This window comes from Sus scrofa, chromosome 9 (assembly GCF_054392235.1).
Source record: "Sus scrofa isolate SSC_HxYL_T2T_F1_AM1 chromosome 9, Sscrofa_HxYL_maternal_Yorkshire_Landrace_v2.0, whole genome shotgun sequence".
Taxonomy (NCBI): Eukaryota; Metazoa; Chordata; class Mammalia; order Artiodactyla; family Suidae; genus Sus; species Sus scrofa.
The window spans coordinates 26,965,095-26,989,548 of record NC_139391.1 but is presented as its reverse complement, the minus strand read 5'-3'; the positions used below and the strand labels follow the sequence as shown (position 1 = coordinate 26,989,548).

General features: G+C 45.7%; 1 protein-coding gene and 1 long non-coding RNA gene across 41 annotated transcripts in view; one reads left to right on the top strand and one right to left on the bottom strand.

The window, feature by feature from the left end:
- AMOTL1 (angiomotin like 1) overlaps positions 1-24,454 on the bottom strand; it is a 167,337-nt gene that overhangs the window by 52,469 nt on the left and 90,414 nt on the right. For 34 of the 40 annotated variants that reach the window (XR_014815023.1, XR_014815024.1, XR_014815028.1 and 31 more), the window contains 2 exons: positions 20,589-21,525; positions 2,543-2,834 (listed from right to left, as the gene is read on the bottom strand). Coding sequence is in view for 18 of the 40 variants with exons in the window: in XM_021062681.2 (XP_020918340.2) it covers positions 2,543-2,834; positions 20,589-21,525 (1,229 nt within the window). In the remaining 22 variants the exon portion in view is untranslated. Of the gene's footprint in view, positions 1-10; positions 657-1,512; positions 2,835-20,588; positions 21,526-24,454 lie in introns of those variants that run through there. The other 6 variants (XR_014815039.1, XR_014815042.1, XR_014815040.1 and 3 more) reach the window with 5 other exon arrangements.
- Positions 11,950-17,607, top strand: LOC146399809 (uncharacterized). The gene is made up of 2 exons (XR_014815096.1): positions 11,950-12,308; positions 13,465-17,607. It is a non-coding gene; the product is annotated as an uncharacterized LOC146399809 (long non-coding RNA).

Genomic DNA, 24,454 nt, shown 5'->3' with positions numbered 1-24,454 from the left:
AAATCTGAGTTTGTTGTTGCTGCTGTTGTTTTGGGGGGAAGCACGACCACAGCTTTCACAAGTTCACTGGCCAGGAATCAAACCCAAGCCACAACAGCAACCCAAGCTGCTGCAGTGACAAAGCTGGATCCTTAACCCACTGAGCCACCAGGGAATTCTGAAATCTGAGTTTTTAAATTGACAATTACATTTTGACATATGACAGAAGAATGACAGGTACTATTTATAGAGCCACTCGTAATATTCAAGAGACTAAAGGAGTTTGGGATTCCAGAAGGGATACACCTTTTAATTTTTCTCCTTTTTCCAAAGTCACCAAAATGCTATTGGCCACAAAGTTTAAGAATCATTCATTCCCTGTGCCTGGAGACTGAGTCACTGGGAGGCTGCTTCTGGTTCTCAGAATAGAAATGGGCATCCACAACAACAAAGATGTACATTATAGGCCACTAAAAAATACACCTTAATGAAAAAGTCGGAGTGCCCGTCGTGGCGTAGTGGAAACAAATCCGACTAGGAACCATGAGGTTGCAGGTTCGATCCCTGGACTTGCTCAGTGGGTTAAGGATCTGGTGTTGCCATGAGCTGTGGTATAGGTTGCAGACATGGCTCGGATCCTGCGTTGCTGTGGCTCTGGTGTAGGCCGGCAGCTACAGCTCCGATTCGATCTCTAGCCTCCATATGCCGCAGGTGTGGCCCTAAAAAAAAAAAAAGGCAATATAAATAAATAAATAAATAAGTCAATGAAGAATAACAAGACCTTTTTAATTTCTGCATGGTCCCTGTCATTTCAAAAACATCCACAGAAATGACCGAGAACCCCACTCTGCCCCCGGGTGTGTCTGCACAGCTCCTGGATGTGTCTGCCACTGGGCTTCATCAGGGAGAAGGAAAAAATGACTAATTTCCCAGGAAGCGCTGGGCTGGCCTTCCCAATTTTCAGACTACCAGGAAAGAAGCTGCCCAGGAGGCGTCAGAGGCAAGCCTGCGCCTGAGCAGTGACTTGCAGCCACGGCCGGGAGCCAGCAGGTGTTTCCCAACTTCTAAGAGAAGCAGCCGGTTTGCTCCTGATCCTCGTTTCTTCCCTCCAGTAAAGGCAGCCAGACCTCTCCTGGCCAAGCCTGGTCTTGACTCCAGGGAGTTCAGACCCTTTTCGTGGAAGCTCCACACAAACATGCCAGGGCAGGGCCTGTCTGTGAACCTCTGCATCATTCAACGCACTGCCCAGCCTGCCGCTGCCAGCCCCCAGGGCATCAGAGGGGCTGACTGCTCAGACACCAGGACCAGCAGAAAGGCCAGGCTTTACCTGAGAGATCAGCACTGAACAGTGAACACCATGGGCCAGCCAGGAGCACGTCCTGTCATTCAGAAACAAATGGCAAGGCTTCTGTAGTCAGGTGGGTTTACATTCTTATTCTTTCTCTTTATTATTATTATTATCATCATCATTATTATCATTAGGGCTGCACCCATGGCATATGGACGTTCCCAGGCTAGGGGTCCCATCAGAGCTATAGCTGCCAGTTGACACCACAGCCACAGCAACGCAGGATCCGAGCCCCATCTGTGACCTACACCACAGCTCACAGCAACGCCATATCCTTACCCCACTGAGGAGGGCATGGGATCGGACCCTCATGGATACTAGTCCACGAAGTTCATTACTACTGAGCCACAACAGAAACTCCCTTACTCTGTCTCTACAAAAGCCTCTGACTGCCCAGGACAGAGCAGGCACCCAGACTCTTAGGAGGTGACTCCTAGCACACATGCCCCCTTGCCTCCAGAAGGGAAACTCGAGTGCCCTGTGGCTCCACCACCTGAAAACATGCTATTACTTTGCCTCCCGCCCCACCTCTTCTTTTCTACCTGTGGCATTTCAAGGCTGGCATGGGGAGGGGATGGTTACCATGAAGTCACTGCCCGTGTACAAGTTCACCCTCGCTGGATGTACTCCTGCTGACTTTGGCTTTCGGCACAAAGCCCTAAGGACAAAAGCTGTCATACATCCCAATCTTCCCATGATAACGACACAGGCTGGGATTACCCGGCATCTCCCCGCCTGGTAAGTCACAAGCATAAGGACAGAACGAAGTAACTCGCACTCTGCTCTCGGTGCCGAGACATCACGGCTTTTTGCAGAGATCGGCTAATGAACCAGACCTGAGATCCCAGCTGTAAAGGAAAAACCTGTCTCTCGACTCACTGTGTTACTCTTGGGGTCCCCGCTTCCACACTGTCCACCTGAGGGAATGCAGGTTCAGGGTCACCTCTGCTGCACTTCCTGTGGCCCCCTGACTTTCCAGTGCAGGTTTAGCTTAGGCCACGCTCCCCCTTAGGGACTGTAAACGCCTCCAAGGCAGGCCCCGTGGCATGTTTCTGTTTGTCTCCCTAAAGCCTTGCACGGTGCCTGGTATAAAAAGGCATCTAGTTAAGCACTGGCCAGTGAGTCAGTGACTCAGCGCCCCATGAGCAGGAAGGAACGGCATTCCTTCCAGAGACACACACACACCCCATCCCCGGGGCCCTGGGAGGTCAGTACCTTGTGGAGCTTGTCGGCATTGTCGTAGTAACCCTGAAGTTCCTGATGCAGCACCCGGTTCTCCTCCGTCAGGATCTCCACCATCTGCTGGGCTCGCTCCACGATCGCAAAGGCATCCGGCCCGAGCTGCTGGCTGGGGGAGGCGGCGGGCGGGGGCTGCGGGGCTGCCAGGGTCATCGGGAGCGGAAGTGGCAGGGACACGGAGTGCAGGGGCCCGCTGACGGAGGAGTTCTGGGAGGACATCGGGCTGTGCTGCTGCACGGTGGACGGGAAAGGAAGCTGGCACGGGCGGCTGCAAGGGAGCAGAAGAGCGGCGGTCAGACCCCAGGCCTGGGGCAGAGGAAGGAAGCCCAACAATTGGGCACCACGGATGGCTGCCAGCGCCAGGGTCGTCATCGACGCACGTTCCACGCTGGGCTGAGGGACGCAGCTCCAGTCCTCCACGTCACAGTGTTTAATGTGCTCTGCCTCTGAATCAGCGCTGTGCTGGTCACCCGGGGGGACAGTGGACAAGACACAAGGTCCCTGCTCTCGTGGAGCTTATGTGGGGTGGGGAGCACCACATCAAAAGATAAACAAAGCCATGTACTGCAAAGTCAAGAGCCCTCTCCAAAGAGTAAACCAGTGACAGGGGACAGGGACAGACAGAGTGGCCCGTTCTCACTGAGAGGTCAGGGAAGGGGTCTCTAAGAAGCAAGCTCAAGTTGAAGTCTGAATGGCAGACAGGAAGGAAAGAGCGTTGGGGGTGGCGGGGGATGGAGAAGTGGGAAGAGGAATATCCCGGGTGGAGGAATTGGCCTCAAGCAGGGCCTGAGGCAGGACTCAGCAGGAGCAGATCACGTGGAAGAAAGCACGTCGATACAGAGCACAGCCTGCACGCGTGGGACCAGACGAGGCCAGCAGGGCCCGGCTGAGCCAAGGCCAGATCCTCTCGGACAATGAAGGGAGGCCGCAGGCAGCTGCCTCCGCTCCGGGGGGTGTGTAGATGATGCCCAGTGAGGAGGCCTGGGTGTGGTGGAGCTGAGAGCTGACCAAGGCCCACAGGGTAGTTAGTAACGGAACACAGACTGCATGGATCTGGGGTCCGTTTTATGTATGTCATGGATGTGGAGCAATAAAGTAAGGAGAATTTTAAAATTATAACATTATAATTAAATTATAGCATTATGTCAACTATACGCGTCAATAAAATTTTTTAAAAATTTAAAATAGGAATTCCCGTTGTGGCTCAGCAGGTTAAGAACCAGGCTAGTATCCATGAGGATCTGGGTTCGATCCCCGGCCTTGCTCAGGGCGTTAAGGAGCCAACGCATTGCCACAAGCTGCAAGGTCACAGATGCGGCTCAGATACGGTGTGGCTGTGGCTGTGGCTGTGGTTGGCAGCTATAGCTCCTACTCGACCCCTCATCTGGGAACTTCCACATGTCACAGATGCAGACTTAAAAAAATTTTTTTTTAAATTAATAAGTAAATAAATAAAATTACTCCAAGATTTCAGGCTTTACACAAATAACGGGGGTACCCTTTAATGAAATGGGAGCCTTGGGGAAGGAACAAATTTTGTGTGCTTAGATGTGCTGGGGCAAAGAGGTCTGGGGATCAAAAGTCTCATCTCAGCCACATCAAAAACAACAGAGAGGCGCCCCTTGATAATTCAACTCCTGGGAACCGGCTCCTACATTTGAAATCACGAGTTTCCATCTCCCCCCTTCCTCCCCAGCGATCCCCTCCTCACGACTCTGACATTAACCTGCTTCATGAGAATCACTGGGTTTTCTTTCAGCCTAAAGCCCAGGGATCCGAACAACATCTGCAGGGATGAATGGCAAGGCCAGGCTTGGCATCCAGTCCTCCAACCACGGCAGGGACTTGGGAAAACTGGTCTTCTCGCTGACCCTTCCAATCTTTAGGTCTCAGTCTGGGAACTGGGGTTCCCAAAAATGATCAGGAACCCCCCAACTCATCAACTTTCCATATCAAAGAGTTGAGATCCTTTTACTTCATAACCGTTTCCTGTGTCACCGCCTGTTACTTGTGGCCATCCACGGCCAAAGCTCTCAGAGGTACTCCCTGTTTCCTGGGTAGGGGGTACGGGGGGGCTGTCTGCTCTTATATTTCCTTTTAAGTACATTTACTGGAACGTTTTTGGACCCTGTCAGCCTCCACGTCTCTCACTCTGTACGCGTTTCTTAGAGCCTTAAGCATCCTCTGAATGCTGACTCCTGGCAGCTCCACGTCAAATCTAGAAGCAAATTTGCCAAGGGTCACCTTAGCCCTCCTGACAGAGGGATGCAGATGCTCCTGAAGAGGACCTCACAGTGAAGCCAGCAAGTGCCACCACAGTGAGGGACCACAGGTCCTGCTCTGGTAACCAACATCAGAGCATGGCCGCGGGGCCAGAAGACAGTTTCCAGCTAGATTTCCTATGCCTTCAATCGAGGCACCCAACCATTTCAAGTTAAAACAACTGGAATCTGGGAGTTCCCTGGTGGCCAAGCAATCTGGTGTTGTCACTGCTGTGGTGCAGGTTCGATCCCTGGCCTGGGCATTTCTGCATGCCATGGATGCAGCCAAAAAAAAAAAAAGAAAGAAAAGAAAAAAGAAAAAGAAATAGCTGGGATCTAAATTCCCCAGGTCAAGACAGAGAACCAAGGAGCTTGACTGCGGTTCTCTATTCTTTAAGTGCCTCTGATTTCAGAAAGGAATGCTGTCTGTGGGGCTGTAAATCTTCCCTCCTCCCTTCCTCGCCACACCCTTACTCTCTGGCCACCTTGCTGGAAGTAAAACCTTTCTGCATTTTGATGAGTTTCGGCCCCTTCCACACTGAAGCGTATGAGTATGTGTCGTCCCGTGTGTCCGGAGGTCTCTGTGACTGTGGGCCAACTCCATAGCAAGACCGAAATGCCTTCGGGTGCCATTCTCAGTGCCAACTTTCACCCCAGATGAAAGGAACTCCCAGCAGGTGTGGACCCAAAAACCCACCGATCTGTTCCTGCCTAAGTGCATTCCTGCAGGCTGGCTAAATCCTACGCTGCATTTTTCACAAAAAGAGGTTCCCTTGCAAAAGACAAAATACTACCAGTTGCGGCTGCCTGGATTCAAAGGCAGACACCCAGTCCCAGGACCTCCGTACCCACCTCCCACTTCCTCCAATCCTAAGGACAAGCACGGCACATCTCCTCGGAGCTGAGGTGGGCCCAGATGAAGCAGGGGGGGGCTGGCCTCTGAGCCAGACAGCCTTGGGCTGGGGCTTCTACCTTTGAACACTGTTGGGCTCTGGGATTTGTAACTCACTTAAAGTCAACAATGGGCTTATCTTCTTGGTCTTCTTTTCCCCATGATAGAACAAGAAGGAAGGGTTTTCTTAAAGCCAAGCCCAAGTCATCCCTGCTAGTGACTCGTTACCTGGAATGGCCATCCAGGAAAAGGGTGTTTGCCAAGCCTGGGGACAGAAAGTTTGGGTCTTTCAAAATGGGAAGTCTTCTGTCAAACAGAGAACACTGGCCGCACAAAAAGACTCAGCTGCACATTCAGGAAGTACCAGGTTACAAGGGACGATGGGCAATCAGGAGAGCAAACCTCTGTCCCTTGGCTCCGTTGCTCAGCCGCTGGGGTGCAAGGTCTGTACAAGGCAGATCCGGCTGAGCGTAAACGAGGGGAAAGAATGCTGGGGCGGGGGCGGGGGGGGGGCGGGGGACGGGAAAATCCTACACACATCCTACCAGTGCTATGAAACAAGCCATCCTCAGCTTCCAAAGATAAGGCTACGGATTGGCCACCACCAGGAGAAACCCTTCCTCGCAATGGGGACACGGAGAAAAGGGAGAAAGGGGATGGGAACCAACATGGATTGAGAAACTGCCTATGAATCGTTTATTCTATTATGCGAGTCTATTATGTGAAGGCAGAGAGCTAGGCTGACATCATGTACCTCGTTTCTCGGGACTATACACCCCTTGGCTCATTGTTAAAGGACTTAAGGAGTTGATATGCATAAAGCTGGGCACAAATGAAGCACCAGATGAGTGTGAGCTATTATCACCATTATTGAAAATATGAGCATCTGTGTCCCAGAGCCTAGCCCCGAGTGCGGCTTTTGGAAGTCCAATATTTTCTTCTGTCACGGCTACCATTTATTGGGCATGTCTTACATTCCAGCCACTGTGGTACGCACTGCTCTGGGCATCATCTCACTGTGACCTTGATAACTGCCGAATAAAAGAGGCATCCCTGTCAAGGCTCTCTACGTAGATGAGAAAAACAAGGCACAGGATGGTAGGTACCTTAACATGGGACAGAGATCAGAGAAACACACAGGAAATCCAGGCCCAGGCTTTTCGATTCCAGAGTCCACCCTTTCCCTATACAGGATGGTGAAAGAAGGGCGGGCACCCTGTGCCCTCTGCTCCCAGGTCCAGTGGCTCAATCTGAGTCACCACCATGTCCCTGATGCACACACTCACCAAAGCATCAGAGCAAGCTTATTTAAACGTACGTATTTACATCACACCTGTATTAGGTGTGCCGTGAATAACACTTACAGCCACTATCATTTCATTCTCACAAGCTTGAGCATTCTCCCTGCTCACACCATATGTGATTATCCTACCTTTAAAGTAGTCACACTAAGGCTCAGAGGACTCACAACCCCAGAGATCTAGCAGTCTTTACAAAGCAGAAAAATGAGCTACAAACTAGGGGTTGGAACCCACATCTTCCCGCCACACCAGGGCTCTGGCCCCATGTTAGTACAGGAGAGCACTGCCCCTTAACACGGGGTCTCTTTTCTCTGCTTCTGCTTCTTTCTAGCCATGTAACCATGGGCAAGTTTTTAACGCCTTCTTCACCTTTAAATGGTGATAATAATAGTACCTACCTCCCAGCGTTGTTATGAGAATTAAATGAGATAATGCCTTGCACACAGTGTCTATCATTAGGAAGCACGTAATAACTGCCAGCCTCTGTTCTGATCACACTGCTGATGTGTGTTTGGAGAGAGGCAGGGGAGAAGTGCAAGCTGGGGTGTCCCATCCTCTTCAAACACTACGTGGTGAGAATCTCAGTCCCTAATACTGAAGCTTCAAAGAGGAATCAAAGCAAACTCCGGCACCATAGCATCTCCCGCCTCTGAAGAGTTTTCTTGCAACGTGATGCACGACAAAACTGCAGTGTCAAGGCGACGCCCACACACGTCAAGACACTCTCTCTTGGACACAGATCCTCATTTACTTCTAGACCCGGGCGGTCCAAAACAGTGGCCACAAACCACGTGTGCCTACTGAACACCTGGAATGTGGCTTGTCTGACCTGAGATGTGCAGGAAGTGTAAAATACACATTAAACTTTGAAGACTTATAACAAAAAAATGTAAAATATCTCAATAGCTTTTTATGTTGATTACCTGTTGAGATGACAATATATAGATACAATGGGTTAACCAAAACACTTTTTTAAAAATATGTTTTTAAGTGGGTTAACTAACAGCATGGAAGTTCCTTTAACAAACTAAAAATAAGCATTACTACATGATCCAGCAGCCCCACTCCTGGGCATATACCCAGAGAAAAATCTAATTCAAAAAAGATACATGCAACCCAATGTTCACTGCAGCATTATTTACAACAGCCAAGACATGGAAGCAAAGAAGAATGGATACAGAAGATGTGGTACATGTATACAAAGGAATATTACTCTGCCATAAAAAAGAATGAAAGAACACCATTTGCAGCAACATGGATGGACCCAGAAATTATCATCCTAAGCAAAGCCAGACAGAGAAAAACAAATACCATATGACATCACTTATATGTGGAATCTAATGTATGATACAAATGAACTTATTTATAAAACATAAATAGACTCACAGACAAAGAAAACAAATTTATGCTTACAAAAGGGGAAAGCCAGAGGAAGGGATAAATTAGGAATTTGGGATTAACAGATACAAACTACTATATATAAAATAAATAATAAAGACCTACTAGATAGCACAGGGAATTATATTCAATATCTTGAAATAACTATAACAGAAAAGACTATAAAAAAGAATATATGTATAACCAAATCACATTGCTGTACACCAGAAACTTTTACATTGTAAATTAACTGCACTTCAATTTTAAAAAATCAGTGGGTTAGGGACCCAACATAGTCTCCATGAGGATGCAGGTTTGATCCTTGGCCTTGTTCAGTGGGTTAAGAATCTGGCATTGCCGCAAGCTACTGCGTAGGCCACAGACAAAGCTCTGCTTCGACCCCTGGCCTGGGAACTTCCCTATCCCACAGGTATGCCATAAAAAGAAAAAAAATTAAAAATTAAAAAAAAATAATAAGTTAACTAAAAGATGTTTTAAATTAACTTCACCTGCTTCTTTTAACTGTTTTAAAATATGGCTGCAATAAAATTTTTAATTAGATATGTGACCCACATCATATTTCTATTGGACAGCACTGCTCTGGTCTATACCGCAAGGACACCAAAAGGCTTCATTTTGGAGACAATTCCAGAGTTCAGTGAGCACCAGAGCAATTTATGCAAAGAGACCAACGGTCCCCATCCTACTGTCCCCAGATTCTGAAGCATCAACAGTGATGCTATACTCAATACATTAAACTCAATGTTTACCTACAATGAGGCCATCATGTTAATGTTTAATAAATAGGACTTGTGTGACTGACAAAAATTTTCCAAAACACGGCAAGAAAAGAAAGATCTATGATTAAAGAGACGAAGATGTGATGAAGTCATTCAAACGAGAAAATGCAAACAGCTAAATACGTTTTCCAAAGCAAGCTTATTTATAGAGAGGTAAAATCAAAACAACTTTTTCAATTTATCAACATTAACAGTTCGGTTCAATACGTTCAATTAAATGTTCAGTTCAACTGAGTTTCTAAGCAAAGATTCTTTGAAATTCTCAATATACAACACATATTAGGATGCACCTGAATAAAAAACAATATAGAGAAAAATGACTAGACGAAACTAGGACAAAAGGTCACTTATCTCTAGGTGATGACGTCATGGATTTTCTCTTCATATTTTTCTTGACATAATTCTACAATAAACATGTATAGCTCCACTTCATTATCTAATTATTACATGTTCATTATAGAAAAAAACAGGAAATAAAGATAAGCAAAAAAATCAGCACTGTTATTTTAAGAATCAGAGAAAGTCCACCAAATGAAATAAAAGATTTTAAAAAGGAGATGAAACAGTTGAGGGCATCTTGGCTGTAATGAGGTTCAAATTTTAAGACTTTTCACTCAAAAACATCTCGTATTTACAGAGAGCTTTCCAACTTGCAGTATTTTCTTATAATTTCTGATTCTCAAAGCAAAAGTGAACAGTGCAGTGAACAATGGTTATGGCTAAGCAATGGGACTACAGGCAATTTCTATTCATTTTCTTTTTTTTTTTTTAGGCAGTGGGACAAGTGGGGATGATCCGTATCTCTTGATTTTCTACAATGAACATGTTTCATTTACGTAAGGAAGAAAATCAGTTCGTTTTAGGAAAAATCAGCTGTACCAAGGTGCAGAAAAGGAAAGTGAGGCTCTGAGAACTTACATACGTCGCCACAAAGTGGAAGAACCAGGATTCAGAACCCCTCAAATCTTCTTTTCCCAAACCCCAGCCTTCCCACCTGGACCCCTACGCTTGTGCAGACACAAGACTCATAAATGTTCAAATTGAGATTAGACTCTTGGGGAAAACTAAGATCAAAATTATTGCAAACCAGGATGGATATGGATAATCCTCTTGTTTGGAGAAGCTACTCATTTAATGCATTACAGCTGGAATTGTGTTCGATTTCCTGAGAAAGTAACCTGAACTTGACCCCAGCCTTTTGAAATTCCCACACTGCGGAGCCGCTTCTCACGATAAACAGGGCATTTTACTTGGCTCATCCAGCCCTAATTCAGCTTAAAAATTGTACAAATGCATGAGTTCTAACGCTGGTATTCAAAACACATGTTTAGCTGGTGGAATTTAAATAAGGCTCCCTGGCCTCATTTTTGTTAAGGGCAACGCGCAGTGGTTAATCCAACAGCCTTGGGTCTGGCTCACCTTTGGATGCCACACAGCAATTCCTTTTCATAACTGTCTAAACTGCAAATCACTGGTTTGGAAGCACACTCCGAAAACTCCCCTTCCTCCTCCAGTCATTTCCAACTCAAAGAGGGGACCACCAAACATTCTTCATTATACTACTGCATTCTAGACCTCATGCCCACCCAGAATACGACCTGCTCTTTTAGCCCGTCATCTTTAGGCTCCTTCACATTGTCAGCTGCGCTCTGGCTGCACCGCTGATGGACGTGGGTTTCCACGCGAGAGGTGTTCTCTTTCATTTGCCACATGTGCTCCAGGGCTGTGTCCCTTTTGCTCCCTCCCTCCTTCCTGCACCAACTTTTGGCATGTTCCCAGAGAAAGGCAGTAACGTTGACTCTGGGCTAAATAAAACCAGGCCAGGAGGTTTTTCTAGGGGAAAATGTACCTTCCTTTTTTTTTTTTTTTTTTTTTTTTTTTTGTCTTTTTGCTATTTCTTGGGCCACTCCGAGGCATATGGAGGTTCCCGGGCTAGGGGTTGAATCGGAGCTGTAGCCACCGGCCCACGCCAGAGCCACAGCAACGAGGGATCCAAGCCGCGTCTGCAACCTATACCACAGCTCACGGCAACGCCGGATCGTTAACCCACTGAGCAAGGCCAGGGACCGAACCCGAAACCTCATGGTTCCTAGTTGGATTCGTTAACCACTGCGCCACGACGGGAACTCCCTGTGCATTTTTTAAAGGAACACATGAGCAATTTGGGGGCTTGGTTGCACCACAGGTTCCCTGCACGGATTGGGAAAACTTCAAACCCCCTACACTGACGGGAAGGATGCTGGTGGTGATGGATGACGGGCCTGTGCAGAGAAAGACCAAGGGGATCCATGGCATCGATGGCTCTGACGTCCTCTTAAAAGAAGATGCTCATGCTTTTTCCGAGAAAGGCTGTTGCCCTGCACTTGCAATGCTTGCATTTGCTCAGGATTCCAAATAACTTGGTTTGGGAGAGAAGAGGAGATGCACATACCTTTTTTAGGTAACACTTAATGCTTTGGGGTCCTTTATTTGGCCCAGAGAGTCAGTAATGTGAGTAACACACTGTTTTTGGAAGATAAGCTTGGAAGTTTGAAACAGTTAAATTTGAACACTATGTTTAACCCTGGAACTGCACCCTTTAAAAACCAGCCGATTAACAGAATGTTCTGTTGGCCAGGTACCTGCTGAAATTTATAAGGAATTCCAGAAGCCACCCAAGAGTGGGCAGGTCTGTTAAGGGCCCCAGAGCCCCTTCCAGATTTCCCATGAGGTGAAAACCTGTCATAATGACACTAAGATATTGCTTGGCTGGTTTTTTTTTTTTTTTTTTTTTTTTACCTTTTTCAAGTAAACAGTGGATTTTCTAGCAATGAGTAGAAAGCAGATGCCCATGAGAACCTAGGTGTCTTACTGAAGAGATTCAACCACGTCTAATGTATTCATGAATTATAGTAAAGATGACTATACAGCAGAAGTTAACACAACACTGTAAATCAACTCTACTTCAGTAAAATTTTTAAAAATGGGGAAAAAAAAGACTATACACAAAAAAGAAGGAAAAGAAGGAAGAGGAGAAAGAGAAGAAGCTGTAGTTGTTATCATGTGGCTCAGTGGGTTAAGGACCCAACATTGTCTCCACGAGGACTCGGGTTCGATCCCTGGCCTCACTCAGTGGGTTAAGGATCTGGCGTTGCCTCAAGTCACAGTATAGGTCACAGATGCGGCTCAGATCCAATGCTGTGTGGCTGTGGTGTAGGCTGACTGTGGCAGCTCCAATTCAACCCCTGGCCTGGGAATTTCCATATGCCACAGGTACAGCCATAAAAAGGAAAAAAGTTAATTCAAAAAAATACATGTATGTATAACTGGGTCACCATGCTGTACAGTAGAAAAAAATTGTATTGGGGAAATAACTATTAAAAAAATAATTTAAAAAATTAATAGAAAAAGAAGACAATGACACTTGTGTTAGCCCAGGATAGAAGGGCTGGGTCGAACGCCCCACTCCATGCTTTTATAAAGTATCTACCTACATACCAAGAATAAAATGGTATGAATTTACATTCATAGGAAAATAAAATATTATTAAATAGTTACCACTCTTCCCTCCACTTCTGGGAAGCTAGTAAATCAAATCCCCTATGCTGAAAGGCAAGATTCAGCCAAGACAAAAGCCAAAAAAAAAAAAAAAAAAGGCAGGGAACAGGCAGAAAGAGATCCTTTCATTGACAGAAGCCATTTTTAGTCTTTTTCCCAAGCTGGCACTGCCTGAAACATAAGAAAACCATAAAAATCATTAAACTAGTACTTATCAGCTTACATAACTGCAACATTCTGCTAAAGACGGGCTAAAGCAAACAACCCCTCCCTAGTCGCTAGCCTCCAAATGAAAGCAAACCAAAGACAGACCCAAGCTCACAGCCTACCGCTGTCAGCAAGGTTCGGTTTGCTCCTAAATCTTCCGAGGTACCTCAAGAGAGAGAAAAGGTATCCTGATCCTCCTGGAAAAAAAAAATACAGGTGGGCGGAGCACAGGCTGGACATCAGGTGTGACATATATAACTCTGATGAGAAATTCACCAGCTAAATGACTCCAAATAAAACCGGAAATCTTTGGCAGCAGGCGAGTGTGTGTGAGCTCGTGGGGAGGGAGTGTGTGGCAGAGGTCCAAGCTGGTGTCTGCGACTAAGGCACTTTAACCTCTCTCTCTAAGCCCAAGTTTTTATATCATAAATCCCCATATCAGGAGTTCCCATCATGGCTCAGTGGTTAACGAATCCGACTAGGAACCATGAGGTTGCGGGGTTCGATCCCTGGCCTCGCTCAGTGGGTTGGGGATCTGGTGTTGCCGTGAGCTCTGGCGTAGGTCGCAGACTCGGCTCGGATCCCGAGTTGCTATGGCTGTGGCGTACACCTGTGGCTATAGCTCTGATTAGACCCCTAGCCTGGAAATCTCCATATGCCACAGGTGCCACCCTAGAAAAGACCAAAAAAAAATTTTTTTTAATTAAAAAAAATAAATCCCCATATCATAAAATGGAGAGAGTAAGTGTATCCAGACACTCCAAGATTTAGCCACAAGCTACCATGACCATCACCTCTGATCCACGTTACCTGCAAAGAGTAGAGAGAGAGTTCTAGAAACTGAAAAATCTGAGCAAGTGTTAGGGAAAACAGGTTTCACTTTATTCTGAAGCCATTAAAATATATAGATTGTCTACAGAAAAAACATCAAAAGCCAATTTTCAAAATCCAATCAATTGAACTTGGCAAATATACCCCTCAATTCATCTAGCTAATAACGGCAACTTAAAATAAAAAATGAACTCAATTTGCCTATTACATTAGCAAAGTTTTTAAAATGACTAACGTTGGTCAAAGGGTGGTGAATCAAGCACTATAATGTTTTTATAAAGTTATCTGGTATCAGAAGTCATTAAATGCTCACAATTTACCCATTAATATCATTTCTAAATAATAATTCCTAAAGAAGTATGGAAAATTTGATATGCATGCACTATCATTAACAGAAATGATACACTTTTGAAATATTATACAGCAATAAAAAAGATGGTTATGAAAACAATTAAGCACTGTTGGAAAAAAAGCCTATAATACAATACTACATAAAAAAGCTAAGATACTAAACTGAATATAATCTATGATTATAACATGTGAAAAGGGAGTTCCTGTCATGGCCCAGTGGTAATGAACCCGACTAGTATCCAAGAGGACACAGGTTTGATCTTGGGCCTCGCTCAGTGGGTTAAGGATCCAGAGAGCTGTGGTTTAAGTCACAGATGCAGCTCAGATCTGGCATTACTATGGCTATGGTACAGGCCAGCAGCTACAGCTCTGATTCAACTCCTAGCCTGGGAACCTCCATATGCCACAGGTGCAGCCCTAAAAAGACCAAAAAAAAAAAAAAAAAAGTGAAAAGATTAATTTGTACAAGAAAAATGTTAACACTGGTTGTATTAAAAAAAATAGGGTACTTAAGTGATTTTTTAGCATCTTTAATTTCTACTTCTGGAAATATGGACAGATTTCTTTGGAAAACAGACATGCATTTGACTAACATGCCCCCACACTGCTTTGATAATAATTAGATCGTCTACCGGTTTTCATCTGCACATTCACTTCTATTACAGTTCAGACTGTGCATGAGCCAAGTCAGTACTTCTGGAAATGCTCTGTCTCCACAGTGTGTCAGAGTTAATATCCACATACTTCCTTGTATTTTTTAAAAGCATAATTCTCCATAGAACAACTTGTCCAATTCTCACTTGGTCCTCATTTATATATATTTCCACTTTCAGGTTGAAAGAAAAGGAAGATGGAGCAGGAACAAAACCAGAGCCTTATCCATGGCCGGCTCATGTTCCCTGGAGGTCCCCACCAGCCATCTCAGTAGGGCATGGTCTCCCTAGACCCTCCATCTCCCCAGCCCTACTAGCCCACTCATGAAAAAGGCCAAGATGTACAAGTCCAGAAGGGCTTGACTGGTGGCTTCTCCATGGGGTTTCCCATGAAAGGGGACCATAGCCCACCACACATCTCCCATCCCTTTCAGATCAGAGCAGGTGAGAGAATCACTAAGCTATGAGGGGTGAGTAATGAAGGCAAGAACTCCAAGGCCTTACTCCTCTTATCTTAAGCTCTATGCTCTTTTGACCTTTCCATCTCTAGGCAAAAAGAAGTGAAGTCTCAACAACGTAATGGGTTGGATCCAAGCACTGGATCAGGGCTGGATCAATATTCACAACATACTGAGCCCCTTTCTGCACCATGGGGCCAGGACATGGACCCCGTGAGTGCAGTCAGAGGCCTCTCCTCCTCTCCAGGAGTCTATGTTGTATTGGCCCAACAGCCTGCAGCTTCCCAGACCATCGCTATTCATGACAAACTGATAACCCGTTAAGCACAAGGGAATGTGTCAGTGAAATGAAAAGGAGCCCGGCTCTTCTCTTGGGTCAAAGATAACTTGAACATCACACACTGCTGAGCTTCAGATCCAACCCTTGGAGCTCCGGCCGCATGGAATGTGTCTGAAGCAGGGCTGGTGTGGATACAACTCTGTTTACCCTGTGAGCCAAAGGGTGCACTGCTGGAGCCATGCTGGCGAGCCAGGGCCAGGCTCACAAAGGCGCCTTGTAGCTCTGGAGCCCGGCCTCAATGGCCTGTCTGTTACCTCTTCTGGGACATTTTGATGTGTCATGTCTATGCAGCTGCCAAGCCTGGCTATCAGCTCAAATCCTTTATATATTTCTTCTTCTTCCTGACATCATGACCTTGAGATAAATAACTGCCCACCAATCCCTGCGTGGCCCTCCAGGAAGTGCTCCCCTCTCCCCCTTACCACGCCTTCCACTCACCGCACACCTACTGCCAAATGACGAAAAGCAAAAGGACCCACTTGAGGCGTTGCCGTTTGACAAGCAGTAAAAGCCAAGGAGAAGGAAGAAAACCTCATCTGTGGGTATCTTCACTTTCTACCAAGCTGCAGAGGCTGAGTTAAACGATTAGGCACAAACGTGAATCACCACAAAGCAAACTCTGGTATGATTCCGACACAAACTTCATGGGTTATTTAACGCTAGTAAATCAACAAGGTGCTAAGACCAGGGATGTGAAAATGTGTTTTTCCTCTTCAAACCTGATAGCTTTTATCATACTAAGTACAGTGAGTCAGACAAATACCATACGATACCACTTACAGGTGGAATCTGAAACATGATAGAAATGAACTTATTTACAAAACAGAAACAGACTTACAAAGACGACACACGAATGGTTACCAAAGGGGAGGAAGGGCAGGAGGCAGAGATCAGGCGTTTGAGATGAACACACTACTATAGATAAAACACATGGTCAGCAAGGACCTACTTACAGCACAGAAAACTCTACTCAATGTCCTGTAAGAACCCATAAGGGAAAAGATTCTGAAAAAAGGAATCTGTTTGCTATATACCCCAAATTAACACAGCACTGTAAATTAACTATGCTTCAATAAAGACATTTTTTTAAAGTAAAAAAAAAAAAAAAAAAAAAACCAAAATTGATAGTTTTTAAGTTTAAATTTCCTATTGGCTTAAGGAACCATAAACGGGTAAGAACAAGCTCCCCCCACCCCCAGCCAGGTCCCATCTTGATTCCCCAGTGGGGTCAGACTATGCCATCCAACTTCCGCCCATCAGAGGCCTAAGGGCTGGTACACTGCTTCACAGCCGCCAATCCCCGCCTAATGCAGGACAATGTGTCAGCAGCTGGGAAGTAAGTGGCGGGCAGATCGGCCGGCTCGCTCTCTGCCAAGGCCCAGGCGCTCCCTTTTCAGAAGATGGGCAGCCGAGGTATGCCCTGCACACAGCTGCTGGGGTCGCATGGGGAAACCTCACTTTATTTGATGTAGAAATAGATAAACAGCGGCCTTGGTGAGAAGAAGAAAGACATATCCCATAGTAGGCAGTGGCTCTGTATCTTCTCTCATGCTCCAGGCTTTCCCCAGGCAAGGCTCAACAACATCTAGATGCTGGCTATTCCCAAATTTGTTATCTCCAGACCCAGTTTCTCTGCTGAGAGCTTGTTTTCCAACTGCCTTATTTCCAATTGCCCATATCCAGTCAATCATTACGTGAGGTCCTTTCTATTTCTTGTAGCAAATAGCTCCCCTATACCTAAGGCCTCAAGTTAGGCCACCGTGACCAATTCTTCTCTGGACAATTGAACCTGTCCCTGAAGGTCTTCATGGCTTCCAGTCTCTCTTTCCTTAATTCATCCTTTGCTGCCATTGAAGTCGGCCTATTTTTTTTTTTTTTTTTTTTTTTGGTCTTTTGTCTGTTCAGGGCTGCACCCATGGCATATGGAACGGTCAAATTGGAGCTGTAGCCACTGGCTTATGCCACAGCCACAGCCACAGCCACACCAGATCCAAGCCGTGTCTGCAACCTACACCACACCTCACAGCAATGCCAGATCCTTAACTCATTGAGCGATGCCAGGGATTGAACCTGCGTCCTCATGGATGCTAGTCAGATTCATTTTCACTGAGCCACGATGGAAACTCCTGAAGACAGCCTATTAAATATCAACAGTGATCTCCTAACTGTTTATGGATAAATTCTAAATTCAACTGCCCTGTCCAAACACATCTTTTGCCACTTCTCCCCCCACCTGATCCCACCAGGGCTCTGCATTATTGCAACGTATGCCAGGCAAGATCGCCCAAACTTTCTGTCAGAAGATGTGGCATCTCCCCCACAGAGGTCCTCCCACGACTTCACCTCCACCCCCACAACCTTCATTTACTCTTCAAGACCCAACTCAAAGGTCACCTCCTCTGTGAAGCCCTCCCCAAGCCCTTCGGTTGTGAGTCATACTACCCACCCTGGTTCCCTAATGCTCTCCATGCATTTCTATCCTAAAATAGCACACGACACCGCAAGGATCTGTTCAGATGCTGGTTTCCCCTGAGACAAGGCTCCAGGACCTTGAAGGCAGGAACCATATCTTTATCTCTGAACCAGGTACAGGGCTGTGCAGAGTACACACTCAGTAAGTGCTATTAAATCCATCAGTCAGTCATAAGAGGAGTTAGGGCAATGAAGGGAAAATTTTTAACAGGAGACTTGAGCCCAGCTCCAGCTGCTTCAGAGTCACATACTATGGGCATTTTTTTTTTACCTCTCCAGGCTTTAGTTTCTCATCTGTTGAATAAGGGAGTTGGGCCATATGATTTCTATGGTCCCTTTAACTCCTCTGTTCTAGAATTCAGACTACCTTTTCCTTTAAAATTGACAATGAAGAAAGACTCCACAGGGTGTGGAGAAAAGGGACCCCTCCCCTACACTGCTGGTGGAATGTAAACTGGTACAATCACAATGGAAAACAGTATGGAGGTTCCTTAGAAAACTCAATATAGAACTACCATATGATCCAGCAATCCCACTCCTGGGCATATATTCGGACAAAACTACAATTCAAAAAGATACGTGTATCCGTATGTTCACAGCGGCACTATTCACAGTAGCCAAGACACGGAAACAACCTAAATATCCATCGACAGAGGAATGGGTTAAGAAGATGTGGTACATACATACATACAATGGGGTACTATTCAGCCATAAAAAAAGAACAAAATAATGCCATTTGCAGCAACATGGATGCAACTACAGGTTATCATACCAAATGAAGAATGTCAGAAAGACAAATATGATATCACTTGTATGTGGAATCTAAAATGTGGCACCGATGAACCTATCTACAGAACAGAAACAGACTCACAGACATGGAGGAGAGACTTGTGGTTGCCAAGAGGGAGGGGGAGGGAATAGGATGGACGGGGAGTTTGAGGTTAGTAGATGCAAACTATTACATTTAGAATGGATAAGCAATGAGGTCCTACTATATAGCACAGGGAACTATATCCAATCTTTTGTGATAGAACATGATGGAAGATAATGAGAAAAAGAATTCATATATGTATGTATGACTGGGTCATTATGCTGTACAGTAAAAATTGACAACATGGTAAATCAACTATACTTTAATTTAAAAATTTAATAATAAATAAATAAATAAAATACGGCATAAACGAGCATATCTACAACACAGAAACAGACTCACAGACATAGAGAACAGACTTGTGATTGCCAAGGGGTAAGGGGGAGGGAGTGGGATGGATGGGGAGTTTGGAGTTAGTAGAAGCAAACTATTACATTTAGAATGGATAAGCAATTAGGTCCTACTGTACAGCACAGGGAACTGTATCCAGTCTCTTGGGATGGACCACGATGGAAGATAATATAACAAAAAGAATGCATATACATGTATGACTGGGTCATTTTGCTGTGCAACAGAAATTGGCATAACAGTGTAAAACAACTATACTTTAATAAAAAAGAAAAAAAAAAAAAAAGAAAGGCTCTATAAAACCCCACGGTAATAATATGTTCCAGGAGGTTGGACGCTCTCCACAAAGCCAGCCAGGAAAACTGCTGCTCTGCCAGGCCGCTAGGCCAAGCTCCCAAGTACAGCCAGCAACAGAGGCTCCTCCTCTAAACTCATAAATTCCCAACTCCTTCTGTTGCATTTGGAGAAAAATCCCCAGCTGCCCTCTTCTCTGTTTCAGTCTACATATTTTGCCCAAAAGGTGGCTTATAAAATATTATGCAGAAGAAAAAAAAAAAAAAAACCTGATGACAAAAACCTAACATGAAAGTAATGAGTGCTAAAAACATGAGTTAAACAACTAGGTTTACTGTGGAAAATAGGATGATGGTTTCTCAAAAAAAGTAAAACTAGAATGACCACATGACCCAGCAATTCCATTCTCCCCATATGAAAAAAACAGAAACATTAATTCAAAGAGGTAAAATGCCCCTCAATGTTCAAAGCAGCATTATTTACAATTACCAAGATGCAGAAGCAACACAAGTGTCCATCAACAGACGAATGGATGAAGATGTGGTATATGCACACACACACACGCACACACACAAAATAGACTACTACTCAGCCATAAAAAGAATGAAATTTTGCCATTTGCAGCCACATGGATGAACCTTGAGAATTTTCAGCTTTGTGAAATAAGTCAGAGAAAGAAGTACCGTATGATATCACTTATATGTGGAATCTAAAAAATACAACAAACTAGTGAATATAACAAAAAGAAGCAAACTCACAGATACAGAGAACAAACTCATGGTTACCAGTGGGGAGAGGGGAAGTTTTAAGAATTAAGAGGTAGAAACGATGAGATATAAAATAAGCTACAAGGATATTCTGTATAACGGGGGGAATATAGCCAATATTTGATAATACTAAATAAAGTAGAACCTTTAAAAACTGTTGGTCATTCTATTGTACACCTGTAATACACATTAACATCAACTATACCTCCATTAAAAAATTATTTTAAAAAAATTGTTTAAAGCCTCTAGGTTTGATAATCACCTGGTTACCCCATATTCTGGGGGTGGCTGGTACCTCAGGACGGCCACTTCTGTCCTCGCAGGCTGGGGCGCAGGGTAAGGCTTGACCATCTCATGGAGCATCCCCGGGTGCTGGTCGCTGTAGAAAAGTCCATGCTCCTGGGTCTTGCTGACCGGGGACATCATCTGCTTGGCCTTGAAGGGGTACTCGGGGGGAGGACCTCGGGGGTCCAGCACTTTGGCTGCAGGCTGGGCTGGGGAGGGGCCCCCGCCCGCCTTGAACCCCTTTCCGTTCCCTGAGCCAGGGAGGTGTTGCTTCGCTCCGTTCCTCTCCAACGACAGCTGCATGATCCTCTCGCTGAGCGAGCGGACGTGGCCCTGCTTGAGTTCCTTCAGCGCCTCGTCCTTGTGCGCCTGTCCGCTGTTGGCGCGGTTCACCGTGGGCCTGCCCTCCGTCCGGGCCTTCTGACTGGCACCCGCTGCCATGTAGTAACCATGACCCACCGCCCCAGGCTGCGGCTGCGGCGGCGGCGGTGGCGGCGGCTGCTGCCCGCGGAAGAACTGCGACTGCGCTTTGGCCTCCTCGTACGTGGGCAGCTCCTCGTTGTTCTGCTGAGGCTGCGTGGACCGCACCTGTTTCTCCATCACCGCGTTGTCCACCTGGTGTTCCTGACCCTGCGGCTCCTGGCGTGCCGACTGGTAGACCATTTGTGGGTCTTCTTGAGTAAGGTTTTCCGTGGAAGAAAAGGTGTTGGTGGGGTGGGCTGGTCCTGCACTCCCTGTGGCCTGGTGCTGAATGGCCAGCAAGTTCATGTTCTCGGTCGGGGTGCCATACCGCAGTTGCTCCTGGATCAGCCGCTGTAACACTGTTCCAGCTGCCGCATCCTCGGAACCTCTCATTTCCACCTCTGAGATCCTCGGGAAGTTCGGGGAGTGGAAGTTACAAAGGGGATCCTCAACTGGAAGATAAACATGGGAAAAAAGGTATCAGGCTGTTCCACGGGAATATAGGTCATGCCGTTCGGGGTGAATAAGGAACTTTCTAATGAAAGTGGCATTTAAAGATTTCAAATCCACCATCACCCCCATTCACCCTGCAGTTTCTCAGGCAAGCGTTCCTCGGATTCAAAGTGTCTCTGCTATTCCCGGTTCCCTTGCCTCCTGCTTCCTCCTAGACCGTACTTGGGATTTCAGGACCTGTCTTTCCTTTAAGCTCCCCACCAGCCCTCTCTTTGCATCACATAAACGGATCAAGTCTTTCCCATCTAAAAAAAAAAAAAAAACACAAGCAACAAGCAAAAACCCAAACCATGCAGCAACATGGACAGACCTAGAGATCATCCTACCAGGTGAAGTAAGCCAGAGAAAGACAAATACCAGATGATATCACTTATCTGTAGAATCTTTTTAAAAAGAGATACAAATGGACTTATATACAAAACAGAAACAGACTCACAGACATAGGAAACAAATTTATGGGAAAGGGAGGAGGTGAGGCAGGGATTGAGATTAAAATATACACAGTACTATATATAAAATAGCTAAGTAACAAGGACCTACTGTATAACACAGGGAACTCAACATCTTGTAATAATCTATAATGGAAAAGAATCTAAAAAAGAATATATGTGTATATATGTATGTATATACATATGTATTATATATGTATAACTGAACCACTTTGCTGTACACCTGAAATGAACACATCGTAAATCAATTATACTTTAATTAAAAAAAAAAAAAAGAGGACTTCCCGTCATGGCGCAGAGGAAACAAATCCGACTAGAAACCATGAGGTTGCAGGTTCGATCCCTGGGCTCGCTCAGTGGGTTAAGGATCTGGTGTTGCCATGAGCTGTGGTATAGGTCACAGACACGGCTCAGATCTGGCATTGCTGTGGCTGTGCCGTAGGCTGGCAGCTGTAGCTCCCATTAGACCCCTAGCCTGGGAACCTCCATATGCCATGGGTGCAGCCCTAAAAAGAAAAAAGACAATAAGTAAATAAATAAATAAATAAATAAAAGAAACGACCTTTCCTGCCCTAGGTAAACCTCTGACTCCAGCCTGCATCTCTCCTTTCCTTCTCTCTTAATTGTCCTCAGAAGGCAATCGACACTTGCCGTCTCCACCTTCCAAACGCTCCATCCACTACTCTCCCTACCGCTCTGCTTAGTAACCACTCCTGGGGAGAACTTCCTGGCATAACTTTTCTGGAGTTTTTGGCAGGTGGATCACCCACTCCTTGAAATGCTCTCTTCGCTCGGCATCCAGGCCACCCCATGGTTCTGGATCCTGCTTCTCTGCACACTCTGCCTCTGGATCCCTTTTCTCCACCTGCCCCTTAAATCCTAGTGTTCCCCACAGCTCTGCCCTGAGCGCTCTCCCCACCTCACCCGACACAGTCCCACCACATCCACGCTCATCTGCAACCACTGACTCGTGGTCCACACATCGACCACCACCAGCCGATGGCCCCCAAGTCCTCCAAACTCAGTGTGTCTTCCTCACCCCCCAACACTCTCCCACCCAACCAACCCCTGTGCCCCTGCCCCCTCTGCTCTTAGCCAAGCCAGAAACTTGGGAGTTTTCCAAAATCCCTTCCTCTCCCTTGCCCCAACATCCAGTCAATTCTACCTCCGAAAGGAAACATTTCTCCCAACTCCCCCCTTTATTCTGGTGTCAGTTCATTATTAATAACCACACTACAACCACGAGAACCATGTTTAAGGTACAAATGATGTGCCATATATTGCACTGAATTCTCTCATTATTTAGTTTAGCCCACACATAATCCTAGGAGGCAGGTATGAATTCTCCCATCTTATAGATGAGAAGAGAGGGATTTTTTAATTATTTATTAATTTATTATTTAAGTTCCATCTTTCGAATTTAATTTTTATTTTAGGTTGGAGTATAGTTGATTTACAATGTCGTGTTAGTTTCAGGTGTACATCAAAGGGATTCAGTTATACACATACATCCATCCACTCGAGGAGAGAGGTTGAGAGAAGGTCCATCACTGAGGTCACAGAGACAGGAAGAGACAGATCCAGACCTGACTCATCCACAAGGAAATTTGTGTTCACTCGGGATTATGAACCATCAGAATCTCATCCCCAAACCCCTCTCCCTCCTCTATTTCCCTGATACTAGTTTTTCTCCTACTTCTAAGCTCATCCCTCAACTTCCACCTGTCTTTCGCACGGCCCTGAAAGATTGTTCAAACAGGAAAACTTAAGCACTGGCACTCCTCTGCATAAAACTCCTCAACAATTAATTACAGGATGAAACTGACATTCCATCATGGGGTGTAGCAGGCACTGCCTTTCCTACCCAGCAATGTTTCTTTCATGCCACCACCGCCTCCCTCACTGGCAACCCCTTGGAGTTCAAGTTCCACCAATACCTAAGAACATAGAATTCCCAGACATGCTAGCTCTATGCGGCCTCGAGGACTTTGCTCCCATGCGTCCCTCTGTCTAGAAAGATGCATCTCATCTTGTCTTCCTGGGAAATTCCTAGACATGCTTCGGGTGATGAGCGCAAAGCTACCTTTGAAGCAAGCCCTTCCTGCTGCAGCCCAGCAGGCTGGAGTCCTCCTTCTCCAATGTCTGAGCCCCATTGCTGAATCTCCCTTAGAGCAATGATCACAGTGGATGGCAATGATTTATATACACAAGACTCTCAACCACTTAAAGGCAAAGGTCATGCCTCTGGGTCTCCCTAGTGTGTAATGGGAGGTCAAACATTTAACCAGTAAAAGAATATCTGGGTGCCATGAAGTACATAAGTTACCCCATTTCATAATCATACAGGAACATATACATGGAGGAGGCTGAACTAGCCTAACTCGAAGCAGCCTTCAATTCTACAATTTTCACTTCTACC